General features: G+C 37.0%; 1 protein-coding gene and 1 long non-coding RNA gene across 6 annotated transcripts in view; one reads left to right on the top strand and one right to left on the bottom strand.

Moving 5' to 3' along the window:
- The window catches only part of LOC140520555 (uncharacterized), a 93,881-nt gene that overhangs the window by 23,091 nt on the left and 46,892 nt on the right, over positions 1-23,898 (bottom strand). Inside the window, exons 2-3 of the long non-coding RNA XR_011972570.1 lie at positions 19,601-19,775; positions 11,377-11,577 (exon numbers count right to left, since the gene is read on the bottom strand). This is a non-coding gene — a long non-coding RNA (uncharacterized lncRNA). The remainder of the gene's footprint in view (positions 1-11,376; positions 11,578-19,600; positions 19,776-23,898) is intronic.
- Positions 1-23,898, top strand: part of DZANK1 (double zinc ribbon and ankyrin repeat domains 1) — a 136,169-nt gene that overhangs the window by 78,505 nt on the left and 33,766 nt on the right. For all 5 annotated transcript variants that reach the window (XM_072634537.1, XM_072634535.1, XM_072634539.1 and 2 more), the window contains 2 exons: positions 14,514-14,617; positions 21,466-21,537. In XM_072634537.1, coding sequence (XP_072490638.1) covers positions 14,514-14,617; positions 21,466-21,537 — 176 coding nt within the window. The remainder of the gene's footprint in view (positions 1-14,513; positions 14,618-21,465; positions 21,538-23,898) is intronic.

The following is a 23,898-nucleotide window of genomic DNA, read 5'->3' as shown; positions in this document are numbered from 1 at the left end:
TTAAAGAGATAACAATAGAAATTTAAGAACTGTAGTTAATAATTTGCACATATTAAAGTCCAGGGTTGGATTAGTGCTGATAAAATAAGATTATACCATAATCCTTACCAACAAAACAAATGTAGCAGAATATAATAGAGGAAAAAAAACAAATTTAATGTTGCTATTGCAACATTAGATGCTTTATCTACCTATGAAAAAAGGAAAAAGTTTGCAAAATGGTTTTTAAAAGACCCAAGAATGTGTTGCTTATCAAAAATATATGTAAAACAGAACTTTACAGATTTAAAATGAGAGGCTAGAATATAATCTACTCCCTCTTCTCCCACACACTACTGAAATTCCTTCCAAAAAAAAAATCACCTTCTCATTGCTAATTATAGGTATTCTAGGCAAATTCTCAGGACTTGTTCTGTACCACTCAAACCTGCTTCTGGATAATCTCTCCTCCCTTTTGGTAATTCTAGCTAACCTTGGACAAATTACTTATCTTTCCTGGACCTCAGTTTCCTTGTCTGTAAAAGGAGGTTGGACTGAGCAACCTCCATGGTTCTTTCCACTTCTAAACTTATGGTGCTGTAATTCCTTGATTTCCGTGACAATGAATTCACAGTTCTCCTACCTCTCTGACCATTCCTTCTTCTATTTTTCTGGTACTTGCTTCTTTTTTGTCTGCTAAATGTGGATATTCTGTATAGGTATCAACAAAACTATGGCTGTTGTAGTATTTCCCATAATGTCTGGCTTTTCATGGTATATGTAAATGTTTGCCATTTAGAATTTTTGTAATTAATAGTAATAATAGCTAGCATTCATATAGCACTTTACAACTGTCATCTCACTTTACCTTCACAATTACCCTGTGACGTTGGTGCTATTACTATCCCCATTTTACAGATGAGGAAACTGAGGCAGTCAGAAGTCAAATGATTTTCCCAGGGTCACACAGGTATAAACATCCAAAGTGAAATTTGGACTCTGGTTTTACTGACTCCAAGCCCAGTGATCTTATCCACTGCACTACCTAGCTGCTCTGAATGACAGGTGTCATTCTTCTTTGTTGAATGCACATTCTTCATGGTTTTTCTAGAGAATGTATACATATCCATTCAAGACTATGTACTGATAAATTGAAGCTTTTTCTCCTTAGTATTAGAATCCTTTCAAATGTCCTGCTCCTTCTCCCCTAGCTAGGTCAGCATTCTTATATAGAATCTGAAGGGAAAATAACACTGCCTTTTGAGCAAAGGCTGTATGACTCTTCTCAGTGGAGCAAGCCTCAAGGCCATTTCCTTTGACAATGGAAATAGCTAATTAGAAGATAAAGAAAACTTTTTGGGATACTTGAATTGTTTTTCTTTTGCCCTGCAATTCAGTTACTTTGTTTTACTTAAACTGCTGGGAAGATCTCTTCCTGTATCTAAAATGTTATCATGCTCGATTTAGGCAAATGAAGTTTTGAAGAACCTACCCTGTAGATAACAAGTTTCTGCCTCCCTAGCAAAGTTAAAAAAGATGAGCCTTTTAATCACTGCCCTAGAATCTGCAGAAACTGAGACATTACCAAAAGGGATTATAAAAAGGGAAACTTGGTGAAGTCATCTATGATGCTTCCATCTTCCTGAGACCTCTGGAAGTTGTTACCCCTGAGTAGCTGGTCTGAGGCACAGGGTTCTGCTGTGTTCTGATAGTGAGTAAAGAACCCCCCCACCCCACCCCCACTAACTATCTGGGGAGTCTGCCACCTTTCATCTCTTTTCCCACTAATTAATCTAGGATTGCAGGAGACCCAACTAGAGTAGCAAACTGGAAAAACACCCTTATCTCATTCACAGCCCTACTGAGCCCTCTACTGGCTACAGAGAGTATCCTTCAATAAACCTTGTCAGGATATACAGATGTGTATACCCGTGTGGCCTGTAATCTTCCTTAGGAGCCGTACGTAGCCTGTTTCTTCCTTGGGCATGTCAACTAATGTTTTACAAAATTACCAATTTAGGAGGCAGTTATTTATAAATTCAGGAAGTACATTTAATCTGGTTAAATTACCCTTTAAAATGATTTCCTATGGACACCAAAATTACCCTTATTTGGTAAAAGGAGTAGGACACATTTTCACTGTGAAGTTATATATTAGGTCCTCTTCTTTTCTCTCAACACTCCTCACATTTGGTGATCTTGTCTACCCTCAGTTTCAGCTATTATCTTTATGAGGATGAATCCACAAACTGTATCTCCCTCTGACAATGCCCTACTACTCTACTCCCACATCTGCAACAACTTTTATATTTATGTCTCACCAGCAACTTGTTAAACATATTTAAAACCAAACTTATCTTTCCTTTAAATTGTCATTTCTAACCTTCCCATTTTGTTAATAACATCACTTTCCTCCTAAGCTTTTCATGCTTAAAATATTAATTTTTTGTCATTACTGTCCTTAATTTCCAACCCTAATCCTCACATAAAATCAACTATCAAATCCTGTCAATTCTTGGTCCTCAAGACTTTCTGTGCTCACAGGCACTACCCTAGTTCAGGTCCTCATTCCATCCTGGTAGAAGTATTCCAGTTGGCTTCTAATTGCTCTCCCTCTCTCAAGTCTCTCCTCTTGGTCATATATTCTTCACACCACCGTCAGAGTAATCTTCCTAAAACCCAGCCTTTGTGATAAGACCCTCTACTGAAAACCTTCATTGGTCTCCTTTGTTCACCAAATAAAGTCCGAATTCCTTATGCCTCGAAATCAAGGCCCTTCACAGTCAGTCTGGCCCTAATCTTATTTCACTTCTTTTCATGAATACTATGAGTGACACTCTGGACTGTTTATTCTTTCCAGAACTTATCTTGACCTTTATAGCTCTGTGCATTTGCTCATGTCATGCCATATATTTGGAATATACCCTATTTTCTTCCAAACTCATTCAAATTCTACAGATGGTACCTCTTCCATGAAGCTTTCTCTCCTTCCCTGGAGCTTTCATACAAAGTACTTTGTACTTCTATGAACTTACCATATTGTGTTTTACATTATAATATTTGTGAACATGTCTTATCTTCCTTAAAATGTTCAAATGGATCTTGGACCTATTGATACGAGTACCTCTTCCAGTGATGCAGATTGAATCTTCTCCCTGCCTACCCTGGATGACTCCTAACCATTTCTTCTCAGAAATTCATTGTAGAGGGATCACCTCCTGTGATAGGGGCCTTCTTTACTCTCTTGACATCATGAGAATACCAGTAAAACACAAGGATTGTCCATCTTAGCACATCACCAACATACTTTTCGGTTCGTATATTTCATAATATTTCTATTATCCTGCTTCTCAATTATAATTCCTTATTTGTAATGTTTTGTAGCCTCCTCCTACCATATGTAATTCCATTGCCATGTGTGTTCCATGACTTCCTTGACACTAGTGTCATATGTCTGTGAACTCAGGTCCTCCTGACTCCATGGCCAGTGCTCTATCTACTCTTCCACCTAGATACCACCTAGGTTAATCCAGATAAATCACAGTGATTAAATAAAAAGGCATCAAGAGATAGTTGGCATTCATATATAGATTTCAGAACAAACCTAGAAAAATAGATTAGAGTAGTAGTTGTGAAAGAAGAAAGAGTTTGCAAAAAAAATTACAATTTGCAAAAGGAAAAAAAAATCACAAAAAATAAAATGAAAATAATGATTTGCTTTGATCTGCATTCAGACTCCACCTGTTCTTTCTCTGGATATGGATAACATTTTCCATCCTGAGCCTTTTGGAATTGTCTTGGATTATTGAATTTTTGCTGAGAAGAGATGCCAGTCATTTTTGATCATAGCACAATGTTGCTGTTACTGTGTATAATGTTCTCCTGGTTCTGTTCACTTCACTCACAAAATTCTTTTCACGAAAGTATTTTGCTAACCATTAAGAATTTATAATAATAATTAGAAAACTAATGTAAATTTATATCAAATTGCACAAATGGCAGATCAAGAGCCAAACTCAGAAATCTTGCCTCTTAATCAATGTCCTGTCTTTATTCCTCTACGGTAGAATCTTGCTAGAACATTGTCTTCTAGGCCCACAGTACAGACTACCTTTCTGATATTTTAATATCTAAATCTCTTTGAATAGGACTCAAAATAGGGACCTGTCTTCACCTCAATTTTTTTAAATTAAAAAGTGTTATGTCATAACAGTAAGGGAAAGCAGATGTAAATCCAAAATGCTTTACTGCTATTCACAAAATATTAAAAGATTAAGAGATAGCACTGCTATGCATTGTGCACGTTCATTGTTAAAGATTTACAGAAATAAATGGGAAAAAAATCACCTAGGATAAGAAGACGAGGGAAGAGATACATTCTGTACAGGTGGAGGAAGTACTCACAATGTTGTCATCATGGATCCACCCTAGTATGGAAGTATATTGAGAGATAACAAGTGTTCAGAAGAGTTTTCTTGGGTTCCATGCCATCCATTATCCATATTTTGAGATGACACATAACCCTTTGAAAAGCTCTTTCTCATGTCAGGCTTCTATGAAGCCTGTAACATTATCATAGTTATAGAAGGTGTGATTACAGTTTCCTGTTAGCTGACAGACAGTGATGTCAGAGGCAGGATAGCATGAGTTTTGGCTATGAAAAAGGAAGGACTCTGCCTCTGTAAGTATGAAATTTATGCCAGGCAAACTGTCATGTAGTTATAGGATCTCAGGTTAAAGAGATGTTAATCAAGGGAATTTCTTTTGGTCAATTTGATGAGCGTTTCTCTCCCCCTATGCAATATAAACACACCTATTTGGCACTATATTAAGGAAACAACACATTAATTCATGAATTTAATGGTTTGTGATTGTTCCCAGGATCATCCTGCAAATATACCTGCTCGGCCTTTTTTAGACTTCATCTTTTCCTTTACATCTTTCTTTTGGAGTGCAGTATGATGGGAGGGAGTTTTCCCCTCTAATTTCTTCTCTAATTTCCCACTCCTCTAGCAAATAATGGTAACTCATGGCAGGAGTGCCTGGTAAGCAGCCTAAACTTGCCTAGGTGGCCTGAGGAGAATTCCTGGACCTCAAATTCCTGGCCATCTTCTGCCATTCTGAATTGCTTTCTTAGCATAAGTCAAAGACCAGGGATATAATGAACTTTCTTAGCCTAAGAGACAGCAGCATCCAGAGACAATAATAAGAGTTCCTGCAGAAGCTCTTGCTGAAGCAGACATGTACTTGCCCATTTGGCCTGAGAGAAGAATTCATAGATAGTGTTCCTGAACCCCAACCTCCTTTGTAGAGGAGCTTAATTTCCTGGACAGGGTCAATCCCAGAATCTATCCTTCTAACTACTGATTTCTTGGGCAATGTTAACTTTGAGGTTGCTTGAAAAGTAACCTTAAGTTTAAAAATTTGGGAATATTTTCTAGAGAGAGGAGAGGATTTTCTGAGGAGTATGCCTCCTAGAGAAATAAAAGTATTACCCTACATAGTTTCTGCAGCCATAGGAATAGTTAAGGCTAAAGCTCTGATTTGAGGGAGCAAGGGAAATAGACCTTACTATCCTGCTACTCTTATGGTGAGCAATTCAGACAGTATAGGTCTGCTAGAAGATGGATTATCCATTACACAGCTTCAGTGTGTGTTTGCCTTTTAGGAGGGCCAAAACCACAGGAAGTATGAATTTAAAAAGGACAGCATTGGACCTTTTGGGGTTAGGGATTTGTTGGAGTATCAGAATGTTGCCTCATTGACAGCCTCGAAAATCAGTTTCTTCTGAGGAGAAGGAACTCTGTGTTTTGTGTGTTTGCACAGGTCCTCTGAGTATTGATAAAGCCCATGCAGTATTTGAGATTTAAATGTGTTATCCTTTATTTTTATTACATGATATAACCCCTTTTTAATACTGAAAAACTGAGATTAAGGCTGGTCTGTCTTGGATCCACTTGTGTCATCTACATTTTGGGGGAATGAAACAAAAACTGTCTTATGCCCAATATACATTTGTTATCTTAAGTGCTCATATGGAATCCCTCTTATTTATATTTGTGGAAACCTAGACATGAGCGTATTTGGATATTTCTAGTAATGAACTCTGAGTAGAAGTATACTGAACCAGATGAGAAAATGACTGTTTTGGGAAAGACTCTTAAGATTAGACATAGTCCATATGAGTTCAGAACTTGGGTGAAATATGGCTCATATTAGTACTTTTCAGTGCCCTATTTCAAAACTGGGGGAGGTGATGGAGAAACACATTATAGCCCATTAAAACTTCAGCTCCTAAGGGAAAAACATGAAGCGCAGCTGAGGAGAAGTTAAGGTGCAGAATTATGGTTCCTATAGTCCTTAGAGGAATGAACAAGATGGCGTGTGTCCAGTTGGTATGAATTCTGAGTGACTGACATGTCCCCTCACTTCGTGCTTGAGGAACTGAGAAATCTCATTCATTCAGATGCCAAATGGGAATGATTGAGTACTGAATTTCAAGGTTAGTTCTCAATCCAGGATGGATATAAAAGGGGGAAAAATGGATTTCAGCCCAGAAATGGTTTCCATGTTTGGGAAGACTGGGTCCAAAAATCAAATTCAATCTACTATCTATATACATTACTTGCAGATATTGCTGCAGGTGTAATTAGCTTTTATATAATCCCAATAAATGCTTGTACCACAGTGACCTTGGAAGAAATGAATCAATGAAGCATGTAGTAAAGGACTTAAAGAATGGGAAGAGCCACTGAGATGGAGGCAAATAAGCTGTTAAGATTTGTTTAGTTTATGTAGACACAGACTGCAAAACAATGTAGAATGTCAACATCACTCCCAAAGAGGTGAAATGTAGAGGTAGTTGGCAACCAACTGCCCTAAGACACTAAGAAGAAACTCAAGGTGTTTCATGAATACAAGAGAGTACCTACTGGTACATGGTCATGAATACCACATAACTGTAATGATAAAACTATCTACTATGATCTGAATTATTTAGATTATCAGTCTAAATTACTAGTTTTCCAATGGAGAACCTTTGATGAGTACTATCATACTATCCCTAAAACTCCAAAGCTGCTCTACTCTTTCCTCTACCCAATAATACAATTACCAATATTCAGTGCTTTTTAAAATAATTTTTTCAGTCAACACAAAATCATTTTCTCTCCTACTTGTCCTCCCAATTGAGAAAAAAAGAAAAAACTCTTTATAAATGTGTATAGTTAAATATTTTCATTGCTCATGTCAAAAATATACATAATCTTAATCTGTACTCTAAGTCCATTACGATTCAGGAGGTGACTGACATATTTCATTATGAGGCCTCTTGAATTGAAATTGGTTACTATAGAGGCAACTCGTTGGGACAGTGGGTCAAGCACTGGGCCTAGAGTTAGGAAGACAAGAGTGTTAATCTTGCCTCAAACACTTACTAGCTGAATGATGCAGGACAAGTTACTTGACCTTTGTTTGCCTCAATTTCATCAGCTGTAAAATGAGGGTAGATGTGATACCTGACCATCAGAGTTATTGGGAGAATTAAGAGAGATTATTTTGGCAAAGTGCTTAGCCCAATACCTGGCACAAAGCAGTCTCTTAAAAAATGCTTTTTTTTTAATATGAGAAATGAGAGAAATTTATAAGAATACAATACAAATGAGTCAAATTTATAAGAATACAAATAACTCCTCAACTGATAAGTGGTCAAAGGATATGAACAGGTAGTTTTCAGAGGAAGAAATTAAAGCTATTTATAGTCACATGAAAAAAATGCTCTAAATCACTGTTGATTAGAGAAATGCAAATCAAAAAAACTCTGAGGTACCACATCACACCTATCAAATTGGCTAACATGACAAAACAGGAAAATAATAAATGTTGGAGAAAATTGGAACACTAACTCATGGTTGGTGGAGTTATGAACTGATCCAACTATTCTGGAGAGAAATTTAGAGCTATGTCCAAAGGGCTGTAAAATGAGCATACCCTTTGACCTACTTCCATACCACTTCTGACTCATACCATTTTTAGGGCTTTATCCCAAAGAGATCATAAAAATGGGAAAAGAACCCACACGTACAAAAATATTTATGGCAGCTCTTTTTGTGGTAGTAAAGAATTGGAAATTGAGGGGATGCTTATCAATTAGGGGATGGCTGAACAAGTTGTGGTCTATGAATGTAATGGAATACTGTTGTTCCATAAGAAATGAAAAGGTAGATTTCAGAAAAACCTGGAAAAACTTATGTGAACTGATGCTGAGTGAAGTGAACAGAACCAGGAGAACATTGTACACAGTAACAACCACAGTGTGTGGTGACTGACTTTGATAGACTTAGGCCTTCTCAGCAATGCAAGGACCTAAAACAATTCCAAAGGGCTCATGAGGGAAAATGTCATCCACATCCAGAGAAAGAACTATGGAGTCTGAATGTATAGAGAAGCAGACTATTTTATTTTTTCCATTCTCATTGTTCCTCCCATGTGTTCTAATTCTTTAATGCAACATGACTAATGTGAAAATATGTTTAGTAGGAATGTATGTGTAGAGCCTATATCAGATTACATGCCATCTTGGGGAGGAGGCAGGGAAGAGAGAGGGAGAGAATTTAAAACTTATGGAAGTGAATGTTGAAAACTAAAAATAAATTAACTTAAAAAATTCTTTTTTAGAAGAAAGTTGTATTGATCAGTCTTTCATGGTTGTCTTTCCAATATTGTTGCTATTGTATAAATTGTTCTCCTAGTTTGACTTATTTCACTCTGCTTCAAATTATATAAAGTCATCCCATATTTCTATGAAACTACCCCTTCATCATTTCTTATAGTACAATTTCTATCATATTTGTATAGTGTAATTAGTGGGTACCTGTAGTGCCAATGCAATACCCACAGCAGCTGCTATGGATATGCATGCATATTTCCAGGGTAAATTCTCAAAATATAAAGTCTCTTGCTGAAAGACAAAACCAAGATATTTATTCAGATACCAGAAAGCCAATTCCACCATTATAACAATGAAGTTTGTACAGATTACCAATAAAGGGACTGCCATCCCCAAGACTTCCATCCTTTAGGCCTCCCCACAAACAAGCTCCCTTAGGCAAAGAGTCCCTCTCTCACACAGGCTAGCTGCTCTGCTCTGCTCTGCTTGCTATCTCTCTCTCATCTCTACCTTAACTCTCTCCTCCTGTTCCACCCATTCAGCAAGCTCCTCCCACCATTGACTCCATGTGACTCAGACTGTGGGCTGGGTCAAAGCTCAAAGCAGGTCACATGGGCCTATTAAGGGGCAGGGAAGATCTTCAAATTCCCTTACCATTGCAGTACTCCCTCAGTTTTCAATGTTTGTTAAAGCAGAGAGAGCTACTATAAATAGTTTTGTACATATTCAGAATTTATCTTAAGACTACTCCCTCAATCTACCCTCTCTATTATTTACCCCTCTTTCTTCTCTTTTCCCTGATGAGTGAAATGTATTTCTAAACCCAAATGTGTATTTTTCCTTCCTTTGACAAATTCAGATGAGAATAAAATTCAAATGTCATCTGCTTCCTTCACTCTTTTTTCCTTGTTCATATAGACTTCTACTTGGGTGTCCCCATTATGTGAGATAATTTTCTTATCCTTGTCTCTTTTCTCACCTAATGTGTTCCTTCCTTTCTATTCTTCTTTTAAGATCATCAAAACCTAGCAGAAAGATTTCCAGATTTCGATCTAATTAGACTCCCATTATAACTCCTGATAGGGTTCTGAGGGGACACTTTTATCTATCATCTACCTATATTAGAATGTAAATAGCTTATTCTTGTTAAATCTCTTGTGATTGCTCACACAGGTTTATCTTTTTATGTTTCTTGACTCTTATATTTGCATTTCAAAGTTTCTGTGAAGCTATAGTCTTTTCATCAAGAATGCTTGAAAATTTTCCTCCATTAGTTGATTGAGTAGGGGAGTGACATGCTCAAATCTGTTCCTTAGGAAAGGCAATGTGGAGGGTGGCTTGGAGTGATAAGATACTTGAAGCATAAAGAGCATATAGGAGGGTACTGCAGTTGTCCAGGAAAGAGGAAATAAGGTCTGATAGCAGCTATGCAAGGAGAGAGAAGACGACAACTGTAAGAGGTATTGTAGAAGTAGCAATAACAATATTTAGCAATTGGTTAGATATATGGGATGGCTGAGAGTAAGGAGTTAAGAATGACACAGAGGTTGCAAATCTGGATGACTGGGAGACTGGTAGAATCTATAACAAAAATAAAAAGGTTCAGAAGAAAGGTGGGGTAGAATCAAGAAGAGGAGTTCTGTTTTTAGCATCTAGAACAGATGTTCTCATATGAGGTGAGGTTATAATCATAGTGATCTCTTTGTTCATGCTCATCTTGAGCACTATAAGTTGGGAGGATCAAAGGATGCCCAAGATGACCAGGCCTCAATTAAAGTATGACCTTCTGTAAGTTTTGCTCACTCTTCCCCAATCTTACTGCTTTTCTGCTGAGATTACCTCTCAATTTGTCCTGTATGTATCTTGTTTGTACATAACCTTTAACATGTCTCACCATTAGACCATGAGCCCTTTGAGAGCAGTGACTTTTTTTGCCTTTCTTTTTAACCCCAGAACTTAGCACAGCGTCTAGCCTATAGTAGATGCTTAATAAATGGTAGTTGACTGATAAAAAAAAAAAGAATATTCTTCCATTAAAAATCCATTTTTCTCCTTATAGAATTACACTCATTTTTTCTGGGTAAATTATTTTTAGTTGTAAACCTATTCTCTGTCTTCTGAACTATCATACTCCAAGCTGTTTCTTTTGAGTGGTATCAGATAAATATGGGTACATGGAGTCTTCAGGAGGACTAGTACATCTGGTGTGAGAGCTTCTGAGCCTTTTCAGGGCTGCTCATCTACCTTTGATGTCCACTTGCCACTCAGTTCTTGTCTATGACTCCAAGAAGCTAAATATGCAGTGGTCACACTCCAGTAAAACCATCTTGGCAGATGGTCTAAAACAGGTTGATGGTAACTGACAGGCCTCAAACCTGTTGGTGAGTTAGTGGGGTGTCTGTCCCGAGCATGTGAAGACTTCCCCAGGTAGATGGGAACATTTTGTTTCCACAGGCATGAGGGTGGCAGAAGCAAGCACTGTGGAGCACTTAGAACTTGGTCATACACCAAAGGCCCCAAGGTCATCCCCTGCATCTAGAGCCATTGTTAGTTATCTTGACTTTTGGCTTGTTACTGGGATCCAATGATTCTGGAAGAGAGAATGAGGCCAGTGACTTGATACAACTCTTGTTTATTTAAATCCATTTTATGCACTAGTCAAAATCCATCACTCATACCATGTTACTATTTCATTATTTATTATTTTATTATGCTACTATTTTACCTACCTCGAAATCCTGTGATGACAGGCTAATGATAAAACAGCAAGTGTGGATACACTGGGAGTTGTAGTCACAACCCTACACACAGGCAACACAGACCATAGCGTCATCTTCTCACTAGACTGAAGCATTAGTGCTATTCAGGAGTTCCCAGGGTATCTGAGCGGCCTTCTTAAGGACTTCACAGCTCCTGGCATGAGGAAAGGGCTGGAAAAGACCCAAAAATTGTGTGCTTCACTTAACCCTGGCCTACTAGTATGGCAGGTAGGAATCCCACCATGCAATTGAAACACAAAAACATATGCAAAAACTTGTGAAAATGATGGATAACAAGAAATCCAAGAAAAATGACCGAGAACTCAGCAGGTATCACATGCAAATAGTAGCCCTGAGTGAAATAAGGCTCACAAATGAAGGCCAGCTTACTGAAGTCGGAGCTGGATACATGTTTTTCTGGAGTAGCCACAGTGATGGGGAGCATTGTGAAGCTGGTATAAGTTTTGCGTCATATCTAATCTAGTCAACAAGCTTGTATGCTTCTCAAAAGGAGTAAATACCAGGTCCACGATAATGGAATTGCCACTTCCAGGAAAGTGCTACATCACCATCATCAGTACATATGCTCTCACAATGATAAGGTCAAAGAAAAATTTTATGAAGACCTGGAGACCCTTATCATTAACATGCCTAAAGAGGATAAGCTTGTAATTCTGGTGACTTTAATGCCAGAGTAAGCATAGACTATCAATATGGCAGACAGTCCTTTCAAGGAATGAAGCTGGGAATAGCAACAGCAGCAGTCACTTATTACTGAAAACTTGAGAGTCTCATGACCTTCACATCACTAACACTATCTACCATTTACATAAACTCAACAAGACTTCATGGATGCACCCTCACAACCAACATTGGCATTTAATAGACTATGTTGTTGTAGAGAAGAGACAGATAGGAAGTGAGAGTGATGCAGGCAATATCTAGCCCTGAGTGCTGGACCAATCATAAACTCATTCTCTCCAAGCTAAACATTCACATTCAACAAAAGCAGTACTCCAAGGCATGACAACTATCAAAGGCCTTAACATCAATAGATTAGAGCACTTGACCTCTTGAGAAGTCTGCATGCGTATATGTCCTGGGCCTCCAGTATTGCTGAGTAGGATGGAAACTGTTGGGAGCAGCAAGAGGTTCTAACCACTACCTCAGAATCTTTCTAGGGGCTGCAAATGTACAAGTTTTTATTTTGTTACTTTTTTTTTGAAAGTTAAGGGGAATATTTGCAGCCCTAAATCACTGATAGATTTTTTTTTTCTTAAGAAAATAGACAAGGTAGAGGCCCCAGCCCTTTATCATTTGCCATTTGGCAGTATATAGAATTAGATTCATTAAATAAAAAATTAGAGTAGAGAACTCATTGAGGTAAACAAAGAACTAGAAACAAAGTAGGTGTCAAATAGTTGGAGAATGACTGTAAATCAATGTGTTATTTCAGTATAATATTGTTGTTGAATAGTATATGGTTGTGCCATAAGAAACAACAGTGAAAGGCAGCATGGCATAGTGGATGGTAATAATAGTAATATATAAACCTTTATATAAACATATATATATAGAGAGAGAGAGACAGAGAGAGAGAGCTTAAAGGTTTACAAAATAATTTACAGTTATTTCATTTGATCCTCATAATAACCCTAGGAGATGGGTGCTATTATTATTCCTGTTTTATAGATGAGGAAACTGAGGCAGGGAAAAGTTAAGTGACTTGACCAGGGTCACACTGCTAGTAAGTATCTGAGGACCTGATTCCAGGTCCAACATTCTATTCCTTGTGCTGCCTAGGATAGCTTACTGGCCTCTGACACATGATGATGTGTGACATGTCAGTGCTCCACACAGGGCCAGATGCAGATCTGGATTCTTTCAGGTGCTTTCTGTGCCAATGAAATTACAAGTGTGGTTCAGAGACAAAAGAACCAATATGAAGAGTGCGGAGACACTGGGGAGAAGTTAGCTACACTGATGCAGAGCAGTCCACACAAGCAGAGGCAAGAGAACAATATAACTACTTCCACAGTAATGGAATGGAAAATAGCACCTAGACATTAGAATTCAAATCAACCCCATGACCATCTTGATTCCAGAGAATTGATGATGAAGCTTGTTAACCTCTCCTTAGACTCCAGGTGCTGCTGCAGGAGGCCTAGCCTGTCAGATGGAGTTAGTGTGTCTGTTTTGCCTTATTGTTGTCAAGCCTTCCTCACTTAAAACAAAGTCAAGTGCGAGTCATGTCATCATGTCTCTGATGGCATGGTCTTCTTCAGCAACGAAGGACAAACACACAATTGTATTCCTTTGTTAGAAGAGAAAATTGGACAGAGTGATTTTTAGGAATGACAATAATGCTAAAAATATAAACAAAATATTTATTTTAAAAAGTTTCTGACATCATTCCAATGTCTACTTGATTGAAATTAATAGGACATTTTAGCAACTATCCAGAATATTTGCTCTTATTCACTCTATGTACTTAGATATATTTATTTACATGAATATGATCATCATTGTCATTACTGTTGTCATTATTATTTAACTGTAAAAAGAGCAAATGGGTTTCCAGTGAATTTCCCATAGTATCCTGGAAATGCTATTGCTAAGCATGGAATCCAAGTCTGTTTGCCAACTCCCACTATCAAGGAAGCCTGGACTTTTTTTCCCCTCCAGTTCTTCTAGGAGTCATTTTGAGACACATTGAGCTGCTACTGAAGAGTTAGCTTGAAATCTTAGAAAAAGAATTGAATTGGGAATTTTTAAAAACCTAGATTTTAGTTCTCATTCTGCCACTAATTATCTTTGTGGCAATGAACAAATCACTTAACTCTCTGGACATCAATTTTCTCATGTGTAAAATGAGAGAACTGGAATAACTGACCTCTATGAGACTTAGGTTGTAAGTTGTAAGATTAAGCCAATTCTAGTACTGATTACAAAAGATTACAAAAAATTTTCAAATCTTTAAAAACAAAGCATAAGACGTGAACAAGAAAATTCACATTTGAACTTTTTTTTTTTATCATTGGTCCTACTTAGCAGTAGAAGAATTATCAAAATGACTATCTGCTTTTATTTTTTCCTTTTACTTTCAGGATATTGGAGGAAACAGCTGGATCATATCTTTGCTCATCTCAGAAGTTACACCCTGAACAATCCTAACTTCAGGGCTTTAGTTGGAGAACCAAGGATGGGAAAGGTAAGAAAACAAAGTATAGAATACATGGATAAAAAGGGCAGGACATGGAATAGGAAATAAAATTATAGTGTTTTGGGTTTTTTTCGCACTTCTAGGCCCTGCTGTCCTAATTAGTAGGCACATCTAGGTAATTTTTTCGTAGTTTTCCTAGAAACATGATACATGACTAAACATCACAATTCCTTATCTGTGCACTACTAAAGATGAGAGAAAGAATGCATTGAAGAAAAGAATTCTTCCTACAATGTATTTACTCCCAGCATATTTGTGCCCTATAAATCTAGTGAAAAAAATCATAAAAGATCCAGGAATTTGTTGAATTCTGCCAATTCTGCTCCATTCTGATTGAAAGAGGTTTGTTTGGTTTTGTTTTTCCAAGCAGATCAAAGATGTTAGAGGTTCATTTAATCTAAGTCCTTAGTCAGAGTATTCATCCTATAGCTATAAGCACCTCATGCTATAATCTTGTGAAAACTTTTCCATAGAGCAAAGTTAGGGAGTTGACAAAAAAAAAAAAAATAGCCAGGTGTTGCTGAAAATGATCATGATGACTCAGAGAGCCCTTCCCTCTGAGTCAGCATAGAACTCATATCCAGTAGAAGGCAAGACCAGTAACTTCAAGATACCCAAACTTGTCTAGCCTTGTTGCCTGAACAGTCAGTGAATTATTTAATAGCAAGTATATGCATTACTAGAGAGGCCATGTCAGGTGGAACTAAAGCTTAGAGGCATCTTACACCTGACTGTAAGTCCCATCTCTATGTATACCTGTTGTGTGACCCTAGACAATTCAGCACTCAAGGCAACTTTCTAAAAACAGGGGCAGCTAGGTGGTGTAGTGGATAGATTGCTGGGCTGGGAATCAGCATGACTTATCTACCTGAGTTCAAATCTAGCCTAGGAAATCATAGTTCTAGACTTCTTTGAACTCCAATTCCTCCTCTACTCCCCCCCAAAAAGTACATTACTAGAATGTATTTTCCTTGATGGCAGGGACTGTTTAAATTTTGTCTTTGTATCCTCCAGGACACAAACTATATGTGCCTTGCATATAGTTGGAATATATTAGTTGAATTGAATGGCACCACAAAATTTGATTAAATATAGAACAGATTAATAAAAATGTTATTTCCCAGACTTTAAAGGGAAAATCCTACCCAAAAAGGGGGAAAAGAGTATTTTATATGTAAGAAATAAAAACTTCAGTTATAGAGCCTTAAGCAGCTTTCCATTTGTTCAAGAAGCTGGAAAACCAAAATTAGGTAATACCTGTATTTAAGTGTGTTGAAGTGTAAATAGCACTTGAAGGCTACAACTTCACTTGGATATATTGTGAAACTGGGAGTAAAATAATCTTTGGGCTCCACTGAGATCTCATAAGAAGAAGATATTACTAAAGAAATATGAAAGAAATATTTGCTACGTCGAAGTCGTTGCTGACACTTCATTGAGAACCTGTTCAGGCAAAACACTAGATCTGGTCTCAGGGTGTTCGGCTCAAATCCTGGCTCTGCTACTTTCTATGTGCTCAGTATTTTACAGGTCACTTAACTTCCTTGGGCTTCATTTCCTCATCTATCAAAGAAGGAGTTTGGATTAATTGATCTCTTAAATATTTTTAACTCTAAATTGTAGAAGTCCCTATAGCATAACTTCAAAAGCTGCTGCATGTGTGCGCACAACAGAAGTTCTTATAGAATCAGACCTAGAAGTCACCTTAAGAGTTTCAGTCCATTCCTGTGACATAATAGGAGGATGTCACAAGTATTTTACATATCATTGTTTAGTCATGTCCTACTCTTTGTGACCCCATTGGGGTTTGATTTTTTTTCAAAGATACTGGAGTGGTTTGCCGTTTCCTTCTCCAGCTCATTTGACAGATGAGGAAATTGAAGTATACAGGGTTAAGTGACTTTTACAGAGTCACAGTGTGTTGAAGAAAACCTGGGAGACAGAGTTGCTGAGTAAATAATCATCAATTTGTTAATTAGACTAGCTGGCAATCAATAAATTGATGGTCAGTGGTTTCTTTTGGTAACCAGACACCACGAGGGAGATCTTGAAATGCTTAAATCCCTTCTGAAAGGAAACTCTCCTGACAAATGAAACTCAATCCGGATTGGTGGACATTTAATGAGGGAGATGAACCTCTGGCTAGTTTTCTCCTTCATGACCACGGTTGCCTTAAATTCTCATGGAGGGGGCCAAGTACAGGGGGTTCTTCTCCCAGGCAAAGACTCCCCCAGACTGGATCCTATTATGCTCTAAACAGAAATTAGGTCTTCCAGTTGGGTGGGGCTCCACCCACCTAGTTAATAAGCCTGTGCCTGTAGGGCTAGGGGCAAATCTCATCACTCAGTCATGCCCCTCAGAGAATGACTAACCTGTTCAGGAGTTGGATTTTAACAGAAATAAAAGGAAAAGTATGGATCACAAATTAATAATTAGTTATTAATATAATAGTACAGCATTATTTTTTCTCAACAACTAGGAAATGTCTGAGGCTTTTTGAACTCAGGAAGATGAGTGTTCCCAGTTCTATGCCTTCTAGCTGCCCTATATGTATCTGTATCTACATATATATACATATACTCACATTTAATATGGAGATCACACAAAAGGTGTACATATGTGAGGAACACGTGGTAAAGGCACATATACATGTGTGGAGGGACAACTCATACCTCTACTGCTGCAGGGCCACTGATATCTTTTGTCCCTCAAGCTGCTCTCATTGGGTCTGTTGAGCATGGCATCTCTGCTAGGTGTGTTTCTCCACTAGACCTTGTTGGTCCAGTGGTGACTACAGTGCCTGGAATATCCATTGGCATATTGTTCCATTCAGTTCATGCCATGGTCCCATGGTATTTTGGGTCTTATGACACTTCCTTTGGGCACATTAGACTCTGAGACCACATGTGGCCTCAAGGCTGCAGGGTTTCTACCGCTGAATATCATAATCCAATATAGAGGAATTATATAATAATAATCATTACTATTCATATGGTGCTTACTGTATGCCAAGCACTGTGTTAAGCACTTAACAATTATTATTTTATGTGATTCTCACAACAACCGTGGGAGGTAGGTGCCATCATTATCCCATTCTATACCCATGAAGGAACTGAAGCAAACAGGAAAAGTGACTTGCTGAGGATCATGATTTCTGAGACAAGATTTTATTTCAGGTTTTCTGATCTGTGTAGTTTTTCAAGCATGTCTCCTGACTGCCAACATCAAATATATCTTTCATTAAGTGCTAATTTACCACAGTTGTCCTGGTAGGAGAATGCATCTCCCTTAAATGTGACAAAAACAAATTCAATTGCCTCTGAATCTATATTTACAGATGGAATCATATAGTATCTCAGGTTTCCCAAGGGTCATCACCTGCCAGCATTTCAAATTTCAAAGTTTGCACAGGAAGAGAAAGCATGGCTGGATTGCTGTCTACACCAGAGGTGTCAAACTCAGTTAAAATGTATTGGGGAAATGTTTAACACAATAAATAAAAATGCAATTCAACATAAAAGGCTGTTTCAGTTAACTCATGTTCAGAGAGAGAAAAAAAAATTCATGGTTGGTATACTATAACCCATCTCCCCATAACTTTTCTTTCTTTTACTTTAAAATCACCCAGTGAGCCAATTCAGTTCATTTTGTTTTCACAATCTAATCTAACCCCACCCAGCTTAAATTTTCTAGTCTTTATTTCCCAATCATATCCCAGACTATCTATAGAACTAATCTTCACTTCACTGAATTTTTACTTTACAATTAGCAGAAGTTTTTATTATACAAAACCAATTAATTGCAAGACTGTTGCCTTTGGAGTTCTTGAAAGCTAACAGATGTGTGCTCTATTCTAATACCTATTGGTGACTTTGCTTCTAGTTTACCTAAACAATTAGGTTCTGTTATATCATTCACAGAGGGAATATAGTGGTAGCACAAAACAGTCTTCCAAATTAAATTACTTTTAAGTTGCTCCTTGATTTAAACAAGTTTTTTTTTTCTTTTCATGGTAAAGAAAATGTTAATAATAGGTAGTCCTTAAGTACCAGATAAATTTGAATTGCAAATTGCAGACCCATTTTTTTCTCTTTTCTCTAATCAGTAAAATCATCTTCCTTCCTTGCACTAAAATAATAAGTAAAGAATAAAATAATAAACTCTCCAGGGGAAAGAGTAATAAAAGATCTGAGCCCTGTTTCCATGTAACTTTCAGAGTTTCATTCTTATTTTTCCTTAAAACAAATTCTATAGAGTAATACTCCAAAACTCACTAAAACATTTCAACATTTATAGAAACATTCAAACCATAATTTGAAAATTGACAGTAGAGAAATTTTGGACACAAATTTAGTCTCTAGTTAGTGACAATGCCATAAATCCCTGCAGATTGGGAACAAAGATTCCCTTCTTTTTTGTCTGTGTCTCCTGTCTGCCTCTCCAACTTGACCAGTTAGAAATTCAGAGAGACACTATCTTTCTGAAGACTTTGAAAATTCCTCAGAAAAAGTTTCCACATTTTGCATAAAATTTTCCCTTTGGCTGATCAGACCACAGTTAGTTTGATTTACCAAAACACAGATAATACAATGAAACACATAGACGTACTTGATGGCAAAGTTGTTCCTTCTTTTCTCCCACTGAAAGTTTAATGAAAAAGTACACACAAATTTTATAAAAGCAATCTCAAAACCTTTAATTTAAGATAATGGAAAGTTGCTTCTTCAGATCAGATGAGGAACCCATCTGGATTTTTTTTATATTTTAGTCCAATCTTTACCCAGTTTGAGAGCTCTATTCTTAATTATCCCGTGTAGAAATCAGTCTTTACACAATTTAAGGAGCTCTATTCTGAGTTATTCTCTTCTGAATGGGAAGTTTTCTCTGTTCCAAAGCCCAATAAAAACTTCCCCAAAGGGGTTAGCTTACTCGAGTTAGCCCCCATTGTATCCACATCTAGGGACTACTTACCTCTATGAAGGTCCATCTGGATGTGGTTTGGGAGGGCATGGAGGTCCAGGAATAGGAGGTCCTTCACTGAGAAAGTCCACCAGTAAAAATCTTATCAGAGTACACTAGGGTATTCCTTTGGTAAAGGTCCAGTAAGTCACATAGAAACTTGTGGTCTCATTCCCTTCTTTGGTTACTGTTACAATGGAATAAAAAACCAAATAGTTATACCCAGACAATGATTTATTTAACAATGCATGCAGTTGTAGACACAAACCAGGACCAAAGCTCTTAGTAGCCAAGGATGATGACTATTGATCTCTACACAGTATTACAATTGGAAGGAGTGAAAAATAGGATTATAGGGATTAAAACACCTGATTTCCTGGTGGAGAAGATCTGAGTTGAGAGGAAAAGGAGTAATTTTGTGACATTCCTTAAGTTGAGTGACCTGTGGGAAAGGAAATAATCTTGTGGCTTCTCCAAAAGCAGGTGACTTACAAGCAACTGAAATTAACTTCACAAAAATGGTAGATAAAGGCAAAATAGAGTCATTAGTGTTTTTATTAATGCAATTTTTTAATGTAACCTCACACATCTCTTTGATGCTATCTTTTAAGTCTCTTTTTGCACTCTGTGCCATTCTTAGGTGGTAATATGCTACATTCTATTTAGGTACTACTATTACTATTTCAATCTTTACTTCTCTTTGTAAAGGCAAGCACCCTGAAACATCCAGGATGGCCTGCTATCACAGATTCCTTGATCTGCTTTTCTAAAAGGAAAGACAATATTTAAGAGGTCAACAATTTTCTTTAATTACATTCACCAACAGAGAAAATACAAGCAGAGAAATAAAGACCAACAGACAGGGCTTCCAACACAGATCAACAGACAGATCTAACTGTCTGACCGTTACATACATACATAGTTACCGGAGAGAGAAGCACCAACATCTGGGTTTTCAAAGTGTGTGGGGGAAGAGGTCGGGGATGGGGGGGGGGGGAGGGTTCCTTAGAGGCTATCCTGAGTCTCCTCAGGCCGAACAAACACTTCCATTGAGTAAGCCCCAAAACAAAACCTCACCTTGGAGTATGTATATACACTTTTCAGATCCAGAGAACATCAGGACCTTTGAGAACTAGTGCCTCATTAGAAATTAACAAAAAGCGTGGGCCTTCCTACAAAACAAATCTCCCCTAATCAAGCTTCCCTTAATGGGCAGGCCCATTAATGGGTGGGGAAGATCTTTAATTCTTTAGAAATTAACAAAAGGCACAGGTCTTCCTATAAATAAGCCTTCCCTAATCAAACTCCCCTTAATTGGGTCCATCTGAGGTCTATTAATGAGGAGGGGAAGATCTTTAACTTTACATTAACATTAGCTCTTCACCAAAACTTGTTAATGCACTTAAATATTCATCTGAACAGAAGGCTGCTTAATATGATTTGGGGGTTGTGGTTTTGAGATCCCCCTGATCTTGTTTATTCATTGCTCTGATAGTACTAACATATATTAAAAATATCTTGGACAAATTGTCTCTCTCATTATTAAATATTACATGATCTACCTTTGTCAATTTATTATTTGATAATCTAATAGATTAAATCTTTCCTAATAGATATTTTTAGACAAGACAACTTAACAGAAACAATTAAGTGATGTGTAAAATCTACCCAGTATATTGCCAGTATTTCTCCTGAGCTCTGCCCTTTCACAAATGAGGAGATATCCAGTTATTAACTAAAATTAAGTATCTAAGGATCCACAGGCAAATCAAACATATAGCTCAAAGTCCCTAATTTTCCAGGATATTTTTTAGGCCAATGAGACTCAAGCAGTTGTGAATGTCTCCTTCATTTGTATGTGTGTGTTTTTTTAATAGCTTCTCTCAGCTACAATCCATGAAGATGGTTATGCTGTCAGTATCAGGCTGAATTACATGAAAATCATTAAGGTGAGTGGGAAGAGTCAGACTGTTAAAAAAAAAATCCATCCAAGTTTGGAGGTATTTATTTCATTCTTTCTGAGTTAAAAATTCATGGGATTGCTTCTGTTTGTCCTGATATATTTTTAACATTTACAATAAGCAAGTGTAGTTACTGAGGAAGCAGTTACATTGAAATTTTAAAAGGGTTTCAAGGTAATAGTATAAAATTGAAAAATAGATTAAACCTAGGCACTGTGTCTCACGTAGGCATCTGACTAGGTAAAATATGGGGGAATAACCCAGAACTTATCTTTAAGCTCTTTTCAGCATTTTGCCACATGTGGCACACTGTGCTCCAAGGATATTCATGGTCCTTTGCCACTGCAATACAAAGTGTTGTAAAGATTGTTATTTGAAGATCTTATTTTAATTAAAAAATAACCATAAACACACCAACAACATCCTGTTCTCTTCTGGATCTAATTTCTTCACTACAGTGCCTTGCCTGTGGATGATATAGTAAATGAATATCATGTGTAGTAGTGCTACTCTATCTCAGTAACCTTACTTTGGAGTCCTTTTAAAATTTCAATGTAACTGCTTCCTCAGTAACTACACTTTGACAGTTTCTCCATAAAGCATTGCTTTTATTAAAGAGGTAATTTACTCCTGAGACAATTATCTTCTCCATTATATCTTTCCTTTCATGTCTCACAAAAAGAAATGTAATTCTTTGTGTATTTCATTATTGAAAAAGAATCTAACATGTTAGGGGCAGCTCGCTGGCACAATGGATAGAGTGTCAGGATTGAAGTCAAGAAGACTCATCTTCCCAAGTTCAAATCTAACCTCAGACACTTCCCAGCTGTGTGATCCTGGGCAAGTCACTTCACCTTGTTTGCCTCCATTTCCTCATCTGCAAAATGAACTGAAGAAGAAAATGGCAAACGCCTCCAGGATCTTTGCCAAGAAAACCCCAAATGGAGTCACAAAGAGCTGGACATGACTGAAACAACTCAACAATAACAAGGAAGCATGTTAGACACTTTTGTTCTTTGCATCCAACTCTGTGGAAAGCACACTTTCCATACTATGTAATTTTCTACACATTTCTTCTGATTTTCAACAATATTTTTCTATACATCTTCCAAAAGTGTTTTCTGACAAAGGAACAAGTTTCAGTTTGTCACAGTATTGTTTTCCATGTATTAGTTCAGCCATTTTTACTATGGCCACAAGAATGTGAGTTTCTCCAGTGATATGTGGCTTTTGTTTTTCAGTATTCAATAGGAAACCTCAAAAAAAAAGAGAAATTTATAAACATTTATATTCAGTGAAATTTGGCATGGCACTGGGAGTGCAGCACAATGTTGGGTAACAATGGAAAAATTATTCATGGCTTTGAATGCTTTTTAAATAACTTGCTAGTTGTAATGACTTTGTACTATGATTAATTACTTAAGGTGAGATTAATTATGAACATTATTAATTATCAGTCCATATTTTAAATCATAATTTTGATAGTTTCAAAATTTTTGGGCTCGCTTTTTATCAGTTCTTATTCAATCTTTATTATTTTTACTTTGCAGTGTGCCTCGTGAAGGGCTATTGCTAAGAGTAGAAGTGTCAGCTTTGCCTTTTTCTTGTTGTTAGGAATCTTGTGCTCCCATTATTAGTATGATTTTAAACCTATGGTTTCTTTGCAAAACTCTTTTAAATCTTTTAAAGCAGCTTATCCATTGTGTTATATGTAGTTTGATTAAAACTAGATAATGTAGTCTAAAGATCCACTTAAACAAATGTATGTAATTTCAATACATCATGCTGAAAATGAATGAGTGAGAATATCACCATCAACCCTCTCATTTTGTAGAACTCCGTTGTTCCCTTAAAATACTTCATATATTCTATGTAACACTTAGCCATCTGATATATGGACCAAGTGAGGTCACCAGTGTCATTCTGTATAGTAAATGTCAGTAAGACTTCCTTTCTTTTTTAAAAGAATAGGAAATATACAAATAGAAATTCTAGTTTGTTTTTCTTATATTAAATTGAATCATTTTGAGCACTCTCAATAGTTCTCTGCCTTGGAGAACACTGGTCTATGCTATGTCATGAAGCTGGATAGCCAATTCAGTGAGTTAGGATGGCACTGCAAATGTACTGGACCTAGAATTAAATCAGAGATAAAAAAACATCTTAGATTATATTTGGAAAATTGTACAGTTCTTTCAGTGATCCCAAACTGGTCAATGAAACAAAAATGCATTTTTAAACAACAACCTTCTTCTAGTAATATATTGCTGTATATCATGGAACATTACAGTCTATAAAGAATCAGAATTATAGGTAACCCACATAGGCATAAGTAGATGGTGATCTATT

This window comes from Notamacropus eugenii, chromosome 1, assembly GCF_028372415.1.
Source record: "Notamacropus eugenii isolate mMacEug1 chromosome 1, mMacEug1.pri_v2, whole genome shotgun sequence".
In the NCBI taxonomy this organism is placed as follows: domain Eukaryota; kingdom Metazoa; phylum Chordata; class Mammalia; order Diprotodontia; family Macropodidae; genus Notamacropus; species Notamacropus eugenii.
Note: the sequence above shows the minus strand (reverse complement) of the source record. Positions and strands in the feature narration are given on the sequence as shown.